Source organism: Carassius carassius, chromosome 4 (assembly GCF_963082965.1).
Source record: "Carassius carassius chromosome 4, fCarCar2.1, whole genome shotgun sequence".
NCBI classification, from domain to species: Eukaryota; Metazoa; Chordata; class Actinopteri; order Cypriniformes; family Cyprinidae; genus Carassius; species Carassius carassius.
This window is the reverse complement of record NC_081758.1, coordinates 33018853-33031591: the sequence shown is the minus strand read 5'-3', so window position 1 is coordinate 33031591 and position 12739 is coordinate 33018853. Positions and strand designations below refer to the sequence as shown.

General features: G+C 38.7%; 2 protein-coding genes across 2 annotated transcripts in view; both read right to left on the bottom strand.

Annotated features, from left to right (window-relative positions):
• Positions 1-56: 56 nt before the first annotated feature.
• On the bottom strand, positions 57-5576 carry LOC132131135 (MICOS complex subunit MIC27-like). The gene is made up of 9 exons (XM_059543100.1): positions 5537-5576; positions 4777-4887; positions 4004-4123; positions 3853-3907; positions 2454-2552; positions 2275-2366; positions 2046-2144; positions 1109-1706; positions 57-844 (listed from the first exon to the last, which is right to left on the bottom strand). The coding sequence occupies exons 1-9, from the start codon at positions 5546-5548 to the stop codon at positions 756-758; spliced, it is 1275 nt and encodes a 424-aa protein (XP_059399083.1). The 5' UTR covers positions 5549-5576; the 3' UTR covers positions 57-755.
• Positions 5577-8457: 2881 nt separating this feature from the next.
• The window catches only part of LOC132139858 (connector enhancer of kinase suppressor of ras 2-like), a 40899-nt gene continuing 36617 nt past the window's right edge, over positions 8458-12739 (bottom strand). The window contains exons 22-23 of the mRNA XM_059548511.1: positions 12035-12730; positions 8458-10831 (exon numbers count right to left, since the gene is read on the bottom strand). Of these exons, the coding sequence (XP_059404494.1) occupies positions 10610-10831; positions 12035-12730 (918 nt within the window). The 3' untranslated portion in view covers positions 8458-10609. The remainder of the gene's footprint in view (positions 10832-12034; positions 12731-12739) is intronic.

The following is a 12739-nucleotide window of genomic DNA, read 5'->3' as shown; positions in this document are numbered from 1 at the left end:
GTTCTAACATGTTGTTTGTTATTTTAGCAATCATTTTAGAAAAATAAACCCAAACCCATTTTTAAATACGTTTATTTTCATCTCATTCTTTTCTATTGCACAGGTAATGAAGATTCATTTAAAGACAGCATAAATTAAACTTTTAAACAAAAAACCCATTAGTACATTTTGAGAAATACGGTCCAAAATAGTGCTGGACAATCAGTCGCATTGGAAACATATCGAAACTAAAGATGCAGTGTGAACTAATATTTTAAAATGGGTCAAAAAGATTTAACTGCTGTATAACTACTGTGTAGATAAGGCTTGATATATTTACTCTTAACCCCTGTAAAATGCATTTTAGAAAATACATGTATACATCAAAAATTTTTGATCATATAAAAATTAATTTTTGTGTGGTCCAGTTTTCACAGGTCACAGTATAAAATAAGCACAAAATTCCTAATGCTACAGGAATTGAGGTCAGAAATAAATCTGGAGATTAAACTAAGGGACCACAGCCCTGGATGTTTCTCCATAGCGTAAACAAAATGTAGATAACGTGTGTTAAAGAAATGTGGCCTTGTGTGTGTTTGATAATCCTGCTGAGGTAAGAAACTTCTCATAAGTGTGAGGCAGCACACAAATAAAAGTGTAACATTACCTTCTTCGACATCATTGGTACAACATAAATATCCTAATCACAAAACTATCAAACGCTGCTGGAATCGTGGCACATTAAAACATCTCATCATATCTTCCATTTCTGTCATTCAGCTCCGTGTGCTGTACATGTCTGCATCCTCTGGATTAGACTGGCCATGGTCAAGCAGAGATGGGTCAGGGACAAAATGTGACTTCACTAGAATGGAAAGAGCCGGTGGGTTTTAGTATGTGGAGAAGTGCTACTGCTGCTAAGTCATTTAGGAATTATTGTTTTTACAACATAAACATGAAGATGCATATGAACACCACCACATTGTTATAATTAAAGAAACATGGTGGAAGCAAACTTCTATTGATCATAACACATTACCAAAGGAACTGGGATAGTTGCATTAAACTAGTTGGAGGGGAAATGCTAAACAAAACCAAACTTACTTCATTGTTAAATATGTTTTCTCACCTGTGGCTGGATCAAAGACAGTAGGTTCAGATGAAGGTGGGGCCTCTTCAGAAGGGGGCGGGGCAACAGATGCAGGTTCCTCATCTACTGAGGTTGGGTTGGCATCTTCAGGGGGTGTGGTTTCCTCTACTATAGGTGTAGTTGAGGGCGTGGCCTCTGTAGGTGCAGGGACTTCAATTTCTGGAGCAGCGGGGGCAGCTTCCAGAACATTTTCAGACTCCACAACAGAAGTAATATCCGTTTCAGCTGAAGGTGTTGGCTCAGGAGTGGGAGTGGGTTCTGAGGTGGATTCTGCATCTAGGACCGTCTCAGGGGTAGTTTCTGGAACCAGAGTAGTTTCAAGAACAGTTGCAAGGCGGGATTCAGATTTAGATTGTGGGGCAGCAATTCCAGATGCTACATCAACAACAAGAGGAGGTTCTACAGCATCTTCTGACACAACATCAGCTACTGGAGCTAAACCCACTGATGGGACGACTTGTGGTATTGGTGTAACATCCTCATCTGGATCCGCAGTGGCCCGCTCAGACTCAGGTGGCAGTTCAGAAAGTACTTTGGCAGGTGATTCTATATCTGAGCTTGTATCCGTGGCAGCAGACTGTATATTTATTAAAGATAAATATATAAATTACATTGCAATACATCCAAATATTTGTTCAATAATTCTACAGGTGGAGTAAAATAAATTCCAAATAAATTCTTTAAATTGGGTTTAGGCAGACTAAACGATTGGAGAAATCTCTCTTACATAACCAGAAATAAATCTGCCGATTACCAGAAGATCATGTCAAAAAATAAAACATGCATTTAAATAAAAATAGGCATTGGGTTTGCATTTTGCACACCTTAAAATTTGCATTTACACTGTTCCATTTAGCAAACACTTGACCATAAAAACCGACATAATTTGGTTTTAATATTCAGCTTTGTAGATTACCTCCACACTAACAACAGGTCTGATGACATCTTCCTTTGGTTTGGATTTAAATATTGAAGCAACAGATGAACTGACATCATACACCTTTTTACCAGTAATCTGAAAAAAATATGTGTATATATATATATATATATATATATATATAAATTATTTCCTATGTATGGGAGAAATTAACATCTAGTATATAGTTATTTTCTTTGTTTATTTTCAAGATAGATAGAGAATGTACCTTCAGGACTCCCACAGTCTGTGTGGGGTAACATACTGCAGTACCAGCGGTAGCCAGACCAAGAGGAACAACAATCCTCTTTAAACGAGAGCCTGGGCAAAAGCACACATTCACACAGATATAGCTTCCTAATCACTTTAAACAGTAAACAGCTCCAAGTAACTGCATGCTCCACTTACCCTTGCGTGCCAGAATCAGGCCACCCAATCCGGACACACTAATGACACCCACTTTAGGCAGGAAGCCTTGGGGTGGATCTCGAAGGAAGTGATATGTGTCTAAAACCAGAGAAAGTCAGGGTTTACAGTCGTGGCCAAAAGTTTTGAGAATTACATAAATATTGGAAATTGGAAAAGTTGCTGCTTAAGTTTTTATAATAGCAATTTGCATATAATCCAGAATGTTATGAAGAGTGATCAGATGAATTGCATAGTCCTTCTTTGCCATGAAAATTAACTTAATCCCAAAAAAACCTTTCCACTGCATTTCATTGCTGTCATTAAAGGACCTGCTAAGATCATTTCAGTAATCGTCTTGTTAACTCAGGTGAGAATGTTGACAAGCACAAGGCTGGAGATCATTATGTCAGGCTGATTGGGTTAGAATGGCAGACTTGACATGTTAAAAGGGAGGGATATGGTGGCTATGGATATGGAATGACAGCAGGCAGGTGTGAGCGCATCTGCACGCACAGTGAGGCCAAGATTTTTGGAAGATGGCCTGGTGAAAGTATAGTGAATGGACTGCTGAGGACTGGGGCAAAGTCATATTCTCAGATGAAGCCCCTTTCCGATTGTTTGGGGCATCTGGAAAAAGGCTTGTCCGGAGAAGAAAAGGTGAGCGCTACCATCAGTCCTGTGTCATGCCAACAGTAAAGCATCCTGACACCATTCATGTGTGGGGTTGCTTCTCATCCAAGGGAGTGGGCTCACTCACAATTCTGCCCAAAAACACAGCCATGAATAAAGAATGGTACCAAAACACCCTCCAACAACAACTTCTTCCAACAATCCAACAACAGTTTGGTGAAGAACAATGCATTTTCCAGCACGATGGAGCACCGTGCCATAAGGCAAAAGTGATAACTAAGTGGCTCGGGGACCAGAATGTTGAAATTTTGGGTCCATGGCCTGGACACTCCCCAGATCTTAATCCCATTGAGAACTTGGTCAATCCTCAAGAGGCGGGTGGACAAACAAAAACCCACTAATTCTGACAAACTCCATGAAGTGATTATGAAAGAATGGGTTGCTATCAGTCAGGATTTGGCCCAGAAGTTGACTGAGAGCATGCCCAGTCGAATTGCAGAGGTCCTGAAAAAGAAGGGCCAACACTGCAAATACTGACTCTTTGCATAAATGTCATGTAATTGTCGATAAAAGCCTTTGAAACGTATGAAGTGCTTGTAATTATATTTCAGTACATCACAGAAACAACTGAAACAAAGATCTAAAAGCAGTTTAGCAGCAAACCTTTTGAAAACTAATATTTATGTAATTCTCAAAACTTTTGGCCATGACTGTAAAGGTCAGGTTTACAGTCATTATTTGCTCACTCACTTGCACACGTCAGGCTTACCTTGCCCTGCGTGGTAAACAGATATCACTCCAAGTTTGACTGAAGTGAAGCTGCTCTGTAAAAACAACAACAGATAATCTGTCATAAACAAACATCTTCAACAATTTAACAATGACAAGTTAATTCATTATCACAGTGTGACTGAACACACCTGCACAACTCTGACGTATGGCTGCAGGCCCACCCTCACGGCCCCCAGCCCTGTCTGCACTAGACCAGGCTGTTCCTCCACAAACTGCACAGCAGGACCATCTGGGGAGTAGATAGACAACTACACAGAGACAGAAGATAGAGAGAGAGGTCATGGTGATCTATTTAACATGTATTACTTATTATTATTGGGGTCAGTAAAAAAATTACGATTTATAATTTAAAAATTAAAAAAAATTTTTTTTTACATATTCTAAAATGTAATTTATTCCTGTGAATACAAAGTTAAATTTTCAGCAGCTCATACTCCAGTCTTCTGTCACACAATTCTTCTGAAATCATTCTAATATTCTGATCTGCTGCTCAAGTAACATCTCTTATATCAATGATGAAAACCTTTGAGCTGCTTTATAATTTCTATATACGGTGATACATTTTCCAGGATTCTTTGATTAATATAAAATCCAAAAGAATGGCATTTAAACAAAAAACAATGTAACATTGTCTTTACTGTCACTTTTGATCTATTTAATGCATCCTTCATAAATTACAGGACCCACACTTTGAATTGAAGTATAAATTGACTTTCACTTTTTATGAACATTTCAAACTATGGTATGGTACGTTGTTGTTCACATATTTTGGTAAATAGTAGTAGGTCACTCAAGTTCTTCATGCATACAGGAAATTAACATATTGCACACACCACATTCATACTAGAAAATCAGTACTCACAGTATGGTATATATACCATTCCAAATATGGTTTTCTTACCTCTCTTGGAGATATTAGCTCCTCATTTATTTTCTCATTTATGGAATAAATTCTGAATGAGCCCAGACCCACTGCAAGGGCAGCAGCAGGAAGCGCTGCATACTTCAGAATCTGAGGATCAACAGGCTAATATTAATACTACAGACTGACTTCTGTTGTTGATCATAATATCATGGTACTAGATGATTGCATATTCATATACCATAATATTTAAATGGTACTACCATGGTTCATATACAAAACATTTTTAAGGTGTTATGTAGTTTTCTGTGAACGTCTGTAGCATAATGACTATAATAACTATCAGCTGTCGCCTGGCTGAGGGTTTTCCCCGTTTCAGCTCCATGATTTTCCCTAAATCACATTATCTGTATTAGTTTAATGGACTAAATCAAGCGAAGACGCTTTATAATCCCAATCCTACGAAGTTATCTCGATTCTTCTGAATGAGAGAGAAAGTCGTGTATCAAAACCGGGTCAGCTTCTTGTCAAGAGACAGGTGCCTCAGAGCGATGTCTAGGCAGTAGATGATGTTTTAAGACACGGCCGGTGAAAGATCATTAGTGTGTGAGAGTGAGTTCAGAAACAGCATGTTCTCTGCTTTAACAAACACCGTGCACACACTCTGATTAACATCTGCATCATGCAAATCATGGAAAATCATATTTGTCCAGATGTGTGAAACTATTCTGCAGAATGCACAGGTTACAAAATAATACACACGACCACTTGAACTAACTCAGCTGGAAATGTCACTCACCTTGGCCGCCATGCCGGTCCCGCCCCTTCGGTCTCACTACGGAAAGCAGGAGGAGTCCGAAGAAAACGCGATATAATATTCCTGATGGGGTTCTTATAATAATAATAATAATAATAATTATGATTATACATGACCATTTTAAGCCATAAGATAGATAAATTGTTTTTGTTGTTATATAAAAAATATGTTTAATAATAATAATAATAAATACCCCGAATAATGCCGTAAGGTAGATTAATTATTATACAAAGTATATGTAATAATAATAATAATAATAATCTACAATCTCAGTTTATCCAGAATCGTGAAGGTGCAGCTCCAGTTGGTAATTTATCCACACGTAATGTTAAAAAATAAATTACTTTCATTTCAGATAAAGCCTCATAGATGTGGTCAGCTCAGTATCCATGTGACAAAATATATTTTTGTCCGTGGCCTATGTCATATGCAGGCCTCCCTACTTCGACTTGGCAAAAAAAAAAAAAATATATATATATATATATATATATATATATATATAAATAAATAAAAATACTATGGAAGTCAATGGCAACCACCAACTGTTTGATTACCAGCAATCTTCAAAATATCTTCTTTTATGTTCAACATAAGAAAGTAGAGCCCGACCGATATGGATTTTTGGGGGCCGATGCCGATATTAACTCGAAAAGAGCCGATTTATAAGCCGATATTTTGATTTTAAAAATAATCTGGATATTAGACCCATTTCCTATAAACTGCATTTACACAACATTCAATAGCAAAATATCTGCCTGTTCTATGTATGTGGGCTGTATAAACCATTTTCCAGAATGGACTATGTTAAAAAAAAAAGCCTTAGATTACAGTCTCAATGACTAAACAATTGCACATCAAAAGTATATATTTTTTAATGATCAAAAAACAGTCTGGTTTTAAACATTTAACACTTTTACTTTCAACCAGTTGAAACCGGTTTTAACAGTCTGTGTGTGTACTGTAAATAAATTATAATACTAAAGTTAAAGTATTTGCAGCAGTAGTTCCACACTTTGCTGCTACAGCATTCACCTTTTTCAGCCATCTGTAGGCAGAAAGAGAGACGGAGAAAGAATAAGCATGTGTATTAATAATATCACCATGTATCATTACTCATGTCATCATTAGAATTATAATAATAATAAACTGGGATCTCCTACATAGGCAAAAATGAGAAATATATATTTTTTTTTTATTTGTCAACCAATAGGTATTACCTACTTATATTTAACAATATTATTTCAACATTTTCCTGTTATGTCTGTAAAGCTGCTTTGAAACAATATGTAAAAAAAAAAAGCGCTTGTTCAGCTCACATTTATTTACATGTCCCCTCTGGTTTAATCATTTCTGAAGCACCTACTGTAGTTACTGTAACTACACTATATTTGCTCTCACAGACACATTCACAACAGACCCGTATATCTTCTCCTCTTCTCTTTGTGCAGTCTGAATCAAAACATCGTCTTGCCTACTATTACCGGAAGATTACGGAATCAATTCGAAGTTGAATGGTTAACGTTAGTGTCATGAACACACCGCTGTCAATTTTGAGAAGAACCACCTTCAAACAAGTTAATAGCAAGCATTTAAGGGGCCTGCTAAAAAGGAAGCTATTCGCGTTAGAGTAACGTAACCAGCCTGAATTCACCAAATTGTTCTCTGGACCTGAGGGTAGCCTCTTCTTCCTTGCTTCTCTCTTAATTCTTATCAGCAGGACTAGCGCTATCGCTCGCTTCTTACAACGGGACAGATACATGTCTGCTGCTGACCGAAAGGAGGAGGAACAGACTATGAAAGAGCTCCCGCTAAACGTTTTTAAAACTCCGCCTATGCCATAGCGCAGCGCAAATCGCGTTGTATCTGAAGGGCAACGCTGAGCCCAGCGGCAAGCGCCGTGCATACCGCGTCCTGTGTGAAAGGCCCAATTACGCGGTCATTATGTGGGAAACACACCGCAATAGAATAAGAATAAGTTAAACGCTAACGTTATAGTTTGACCTCCTATTAACGTTCGCGCTCTTCCACTGATAAACATGGTATTAGCTTTGTGGCTAATCTAATATAGCAATGCATTAGCGGCTGTAAGTGATGTTACAGAATATTTAGAAGTAATAATGATAGGACCGTTAGCTAGAACTACCACACAGTTTTTATATACAGGGTATGAACTAAATCTACAATCATTTCACATGACAAACGACAGACTCACCGTCAAAACAGTTGATCGCTTTCTTCTGTAGTGGACTTCTGGCGCTGTTGTTAACTCTGGAGCTGCAGAGCTCCCTCTGGTGGGCACACTATGCAACACTCATAACATGAGTGAAGCATGAGACTGTTTCTCATGTTTCATCGGCCGTTATAAATGCCGATGCCGATTTAAATGCAATTAGCTTATATCGGCCGATAATATCGGCCGGGCTCTATAAGAAAGCAACTCATACAGGTTTGAAACGACATGAGGGTGAGTAAACGATGACAGAATTTTTATTTTTGTGTGAACTATCCCTTTAAAGAGGAAAAAGGGGTGAAGTTAGTCGCAAAAAATCGTAGATGAATTTGACGAAAAGAAGGCCGGAGAGTGCAACTATACTGAGTGAGTAAAGTGTATTTTACATTTTTGTGTCTGCTGAATATTTCTTTGGGCTCGGGAGCTAAGATTTTTTTGGCGAGCAGTAGTTTAGCGTGAACATTGCAAAGTGTAAATGTATTATCTAAATGAAGTTGGCTTGGTGGTAAAGATCTTGCTTTTGACAATAAAGCCATCAAAACCCATTAAATCTTTGGTAAACCAAGCAAAATTGGTATTGCATGTCAGTGGATGTATATCAGAAATGATGCCACATACAGTTGCATTTCAGCTTGAGATTTCACTGGACATTAGAAACATCACAAAACACAAATGCAGAGAACTCAGTTTATTAGTTTAACATTTTACAATCTGTATTATATATATTTATATATGTATTTATATTTCTGAGAGCAAAGAAGGTTAGCTTTGAATAATACTGTGAATAAATATCAGGCTCTTTCCTGGTGTTTTAATATACAGAAAGGGAATTTTTAAAAGAAAACCTTGAAAAAAGAGCAATATGTTCCGTCTCAATGTTGCAGTGCAACTTACACCTTATACAGCATAGCCGTGTGGGGGAGAGAGGGGGGGACATGCCCTTAAAACCACAGTGAAACCCCGATGGCCTGGATAACACACACTCACATTCACTCACTCACTCTAACACACACACACACACTCATGGGATGAAACACAGTGAAGTGTAACATTCTACATAAAAATAATCATTAAAAAGGTAACTGCAATGAGCAGATGTGATTTTGAGAGTCGCTTTGGTAAGAAATCATCAACAATGGACAAAGTATTGTCTGTGTGTGGGTAGTGTGTGTGTTTGTTACAATGAAATTTACAATTAACAAAACCATTGAATGAGTACATTCTATTCAATTAAAATACATCCCACAAGATTCTAGAAAGTGACAAACATAACTGTTACACTGAGCACATATGCAGGGCTGTGTTTAAACCAGTGTGTCTCAATGACTTCTTAATGTGGACAAATGAGAACACACAAACACACACACAACATTTAGAAAGGGGATGTTTTGCACTCCACCGCCGGGAATGAACCAATAGATTTTTGTATTTTAACCTCAAATTCTCTCCCATGTGACTTTGACCAATTCTAGAATCCTGAGCCACTGACGTCTAGAATTGCGAAAGGGAATGAAACGTTCGCTTTAGGCTTGTGGAGTCTGTCTAAGGGACACGTACATTAGCAAACAGAAACGAACAACCTGAATGTAGCCCATAGCTCAGAGGTAATGACCAGCAAAGACCCGGAAACAAGCAAAAACAGTCATAACATCAGAGAAGCAAAGCTTTTCATCTTTTGTCATCTTTTTGTGTAGAAAAAAATATAGAGTAGAAAGGTTCTGCGTTCGCAGAGTCAAAAGATTGCATTCACGAGTACAATTCACAGTTTTAAACAGAGGATGCAGCTATGCAAATAATAGGTTCTTATATACAGACTGTTCTCTGGCCTGATAGCATATAGTAATACTTTTTATTAAACCATGCATGAGTTTAGCTATAATATAAATATTCTAAAGAAGCCAAATTTAACATATTACTACCTGCCAGAAGTTCATCTCTTCCCATATGCGAATGCAAATGCCATTAAAGTGTCAAAAAGAGACTCCTCGGCATCCATCTGACTTGTTTTCTGTCTTTCTCTCATTTCTTTAATACACATACGCACACACACACACACACACACACACACACACACACACACACACACACACACACACACACACACACACACACACACACACACACACACACACACACACACACACTCTTGCTTGCTTTGAGAGTTGTATAGAGTAACACAGTAGGGCGGTGTTGCTTGGTAACAGAGTGAAGCCTGTTGCCCATGGCTACATGAGTGCTCTTCCTGCAGCATTCTGAGGGAAGGAGATCAAAAAAAAAAATCTAAAGATATTAAAAAAAATGTTTTTTTTTACTCCAATCAAAGATTTTGTTTTTATATATGGTCCTGTTTTGTTCAACAGGTAGTCAATCTGAAAAGATGATTCTTCAAGCATGCAGTGGGCACCTCACGGAGCCTTTCTTCCATCTGTCTCAAAATGTGGCTGTGATGAAATATATTGTACAGAGTTTGCAGTGAGCTGTAAATGTGTAGGTAACACTCTTGCTTCCATGACGAGCAGTTTGCAGTTTCAGTGCCTGGGTGTCTGTCTGCAGTAGTTCTGGAGGCTGGGTCAGTTCTTTGACATTGATCTTACAGTGTATTGGTTCAATCTGGTGTCACTCACGGTCGGAAGAAGGGCAGTATCAGGTCATCCGTCAAGGAAAAAGTGAAGACAGTCTGAATCCACAGTGTTTTTTAAAGTGTTTGTGTGTGTGTGTTTGTGTGTATATGTGGGTTTGAAATGCACAACTCACGTTATTCATATACTTCTATGTCTGTATTTTAGCATGTGACTGTTTGTTAGTCATGTGGGTGCGTGACTGTTTCACACGTGCGTTTCTATGAAAGAGTGAGTGTGCATCATCAGCGATGGCGAGAGAGGTGAAAGGTCGTTGGACTCGCTGGGCGGTTCCAATGGAGCAGAGCTGAACTCACAGATATCCAGGAAGAGCTCGTGGTTACGTTGCTTCCATTCACGAAACTTCCTTGAGGTCAAGCAAGGGTCGTCCAGCAACTGACTGATTATCGTCAAGTCGCCCTCCTTTGCCTGTTGGTGAAGGGCAAGAGAGAGGTTGAAAATGGACTCATAAAACTCTAGATTAATCTAAATTATTCTTTGCATAAAAAAAGAATTTGATTGGCTAAAGCTATTGAAATTCTTCAAGATAGTTTTACTGAAATGTCAAAAAAACAAGTTTTAACAAATACTGTATTAGCTGCCAGGGGAGTAACAACTAGAGTAATTGGTTAAGCTTTTAAAAATAATTATTATATTTTAGGAGTTTCCCTTTGCCTTGGAAATTGTAGCTAGGTGCAAAAAAGAGTGGCTCAAGACCAAGCAGATGCTTCTGTCAACCGCAAGTGCATAAAAAGAATGTGAAAGGTAAGCCTTTCAGAAAGTTCAGTTAACACTGTAACATAAAGTCAACTAATTAATATCCATGAGGTAAGCTAATAAGGTTTAAAACGTCTTTTTACTTTTTCAGATAGGCAGCTGACAAATGTCTTAAGCCCCGTTCACACCAAGAATGATAACTATAAAGATAACGATATTAGCATCCACACCAGAGAATGATATCGTCTGTTCATTCTAAGCTTGTTACAGCAGGATGGATTCTGATTGGCTATCAATTTTTTTATCGTTCATCATCTGCAGAAAAGTTGTTTTGAAAATGATTCCAACAATATTGTTTCTCTTTGTCTTGATCGTTTATAGTTGTGGTGTGGACTGCTATTCTTTAATATTGAGAATGATTTTTAGAACTATATCTTTATTGTTATCATCCTTGGTGTGAACGAGACTTTAGTATTGCTAAATTTTTATGGAGATCTTCTAGAATGTTCCATTAGATTCCTTCAGATTTATTTACGGCCATAAAATGAACTATGTTCATTTACAGATTTGACCTATACAGACTGTGATGGCATTTCCGTAATAATAATTATTATTTTTTTCTATTTCCTTTTTTGTAAATAGGATAATATTTTACAGTATACTGTACATAACCGCATTTTTATCAAATAAATGCAGTCTTGGCGAAAATTGTAACTTTGAAAAAAAATTACAGATAGCAAACTTTCAACACAGCAGTATACTAACACTATATTTTGTATTCTATTACATTCATCTCCAAAAAAAAAAAAGATTACTGCAGTGGGGTTTATAACAGAAGTCTACCCTGTTATAGTTTACTTCCATGTTCCCAACCCAAAAATATAAAAAAGTCAAGTGCTTTCTGTGTTTGCGTACCTTTAGCGTGGAGCGTAGAACCCGTATGCGGTGCAGTCGTTCATTTGTGGCAGGGTCATTGCAGCGTTTGTTGAAAGAGCGTCTGAACTCTTGTTTGGTGGAAGGCCTTTGTTGGCCAAAAGCAGAGAGACTGGCCTGCTCCAGCGATCGGTACAGCTCCTGCAGACCATCCGTGCCGTCATGCACTTTCTCTTCACTCTCAGGTTTCCCGCTGCTAGATTTCCGAACCTGCTTTTCCTCCTCTTCTTCCTCCTCCTCTTCCTCATGGAGATGAGTTCTTGGCCTCAGAGTGCCATGTGTGTGAGTGTGCGTACGAGTGCTGCGGTGCGAGTGTCCATGTGTGTCGCGGTGGCGAGGGAGGCTCTGACTACGCTGCTTGTGAATGTGATGACGAGGCCGGGACTCTTCGCTGTCCGTCAATGGAAATGGCCCGTCACGTTCCAGCGGATGCCGGTGCTGGGCAGGGAGCGTGGCCTGTCGGTGCTGATCAGAGGGCAGCAGGGGTAACTCTTCCTCTTCTGCGGTCTGCAGGTAGTGTAGACCTGTGCTGGTCAAGGGGGTTTCAATCAGGTCCTGCCATGAGCGGCGTTCTCGATGGGAGGATCTGCAGGAAGAATGGGACTCCTCAGCAGAGGAATGCGAGAATGTGGAGCCACTGGAAAAATGGCGCTCAGGAAATGGACTGGGCGAATTTCCCTGAGAACA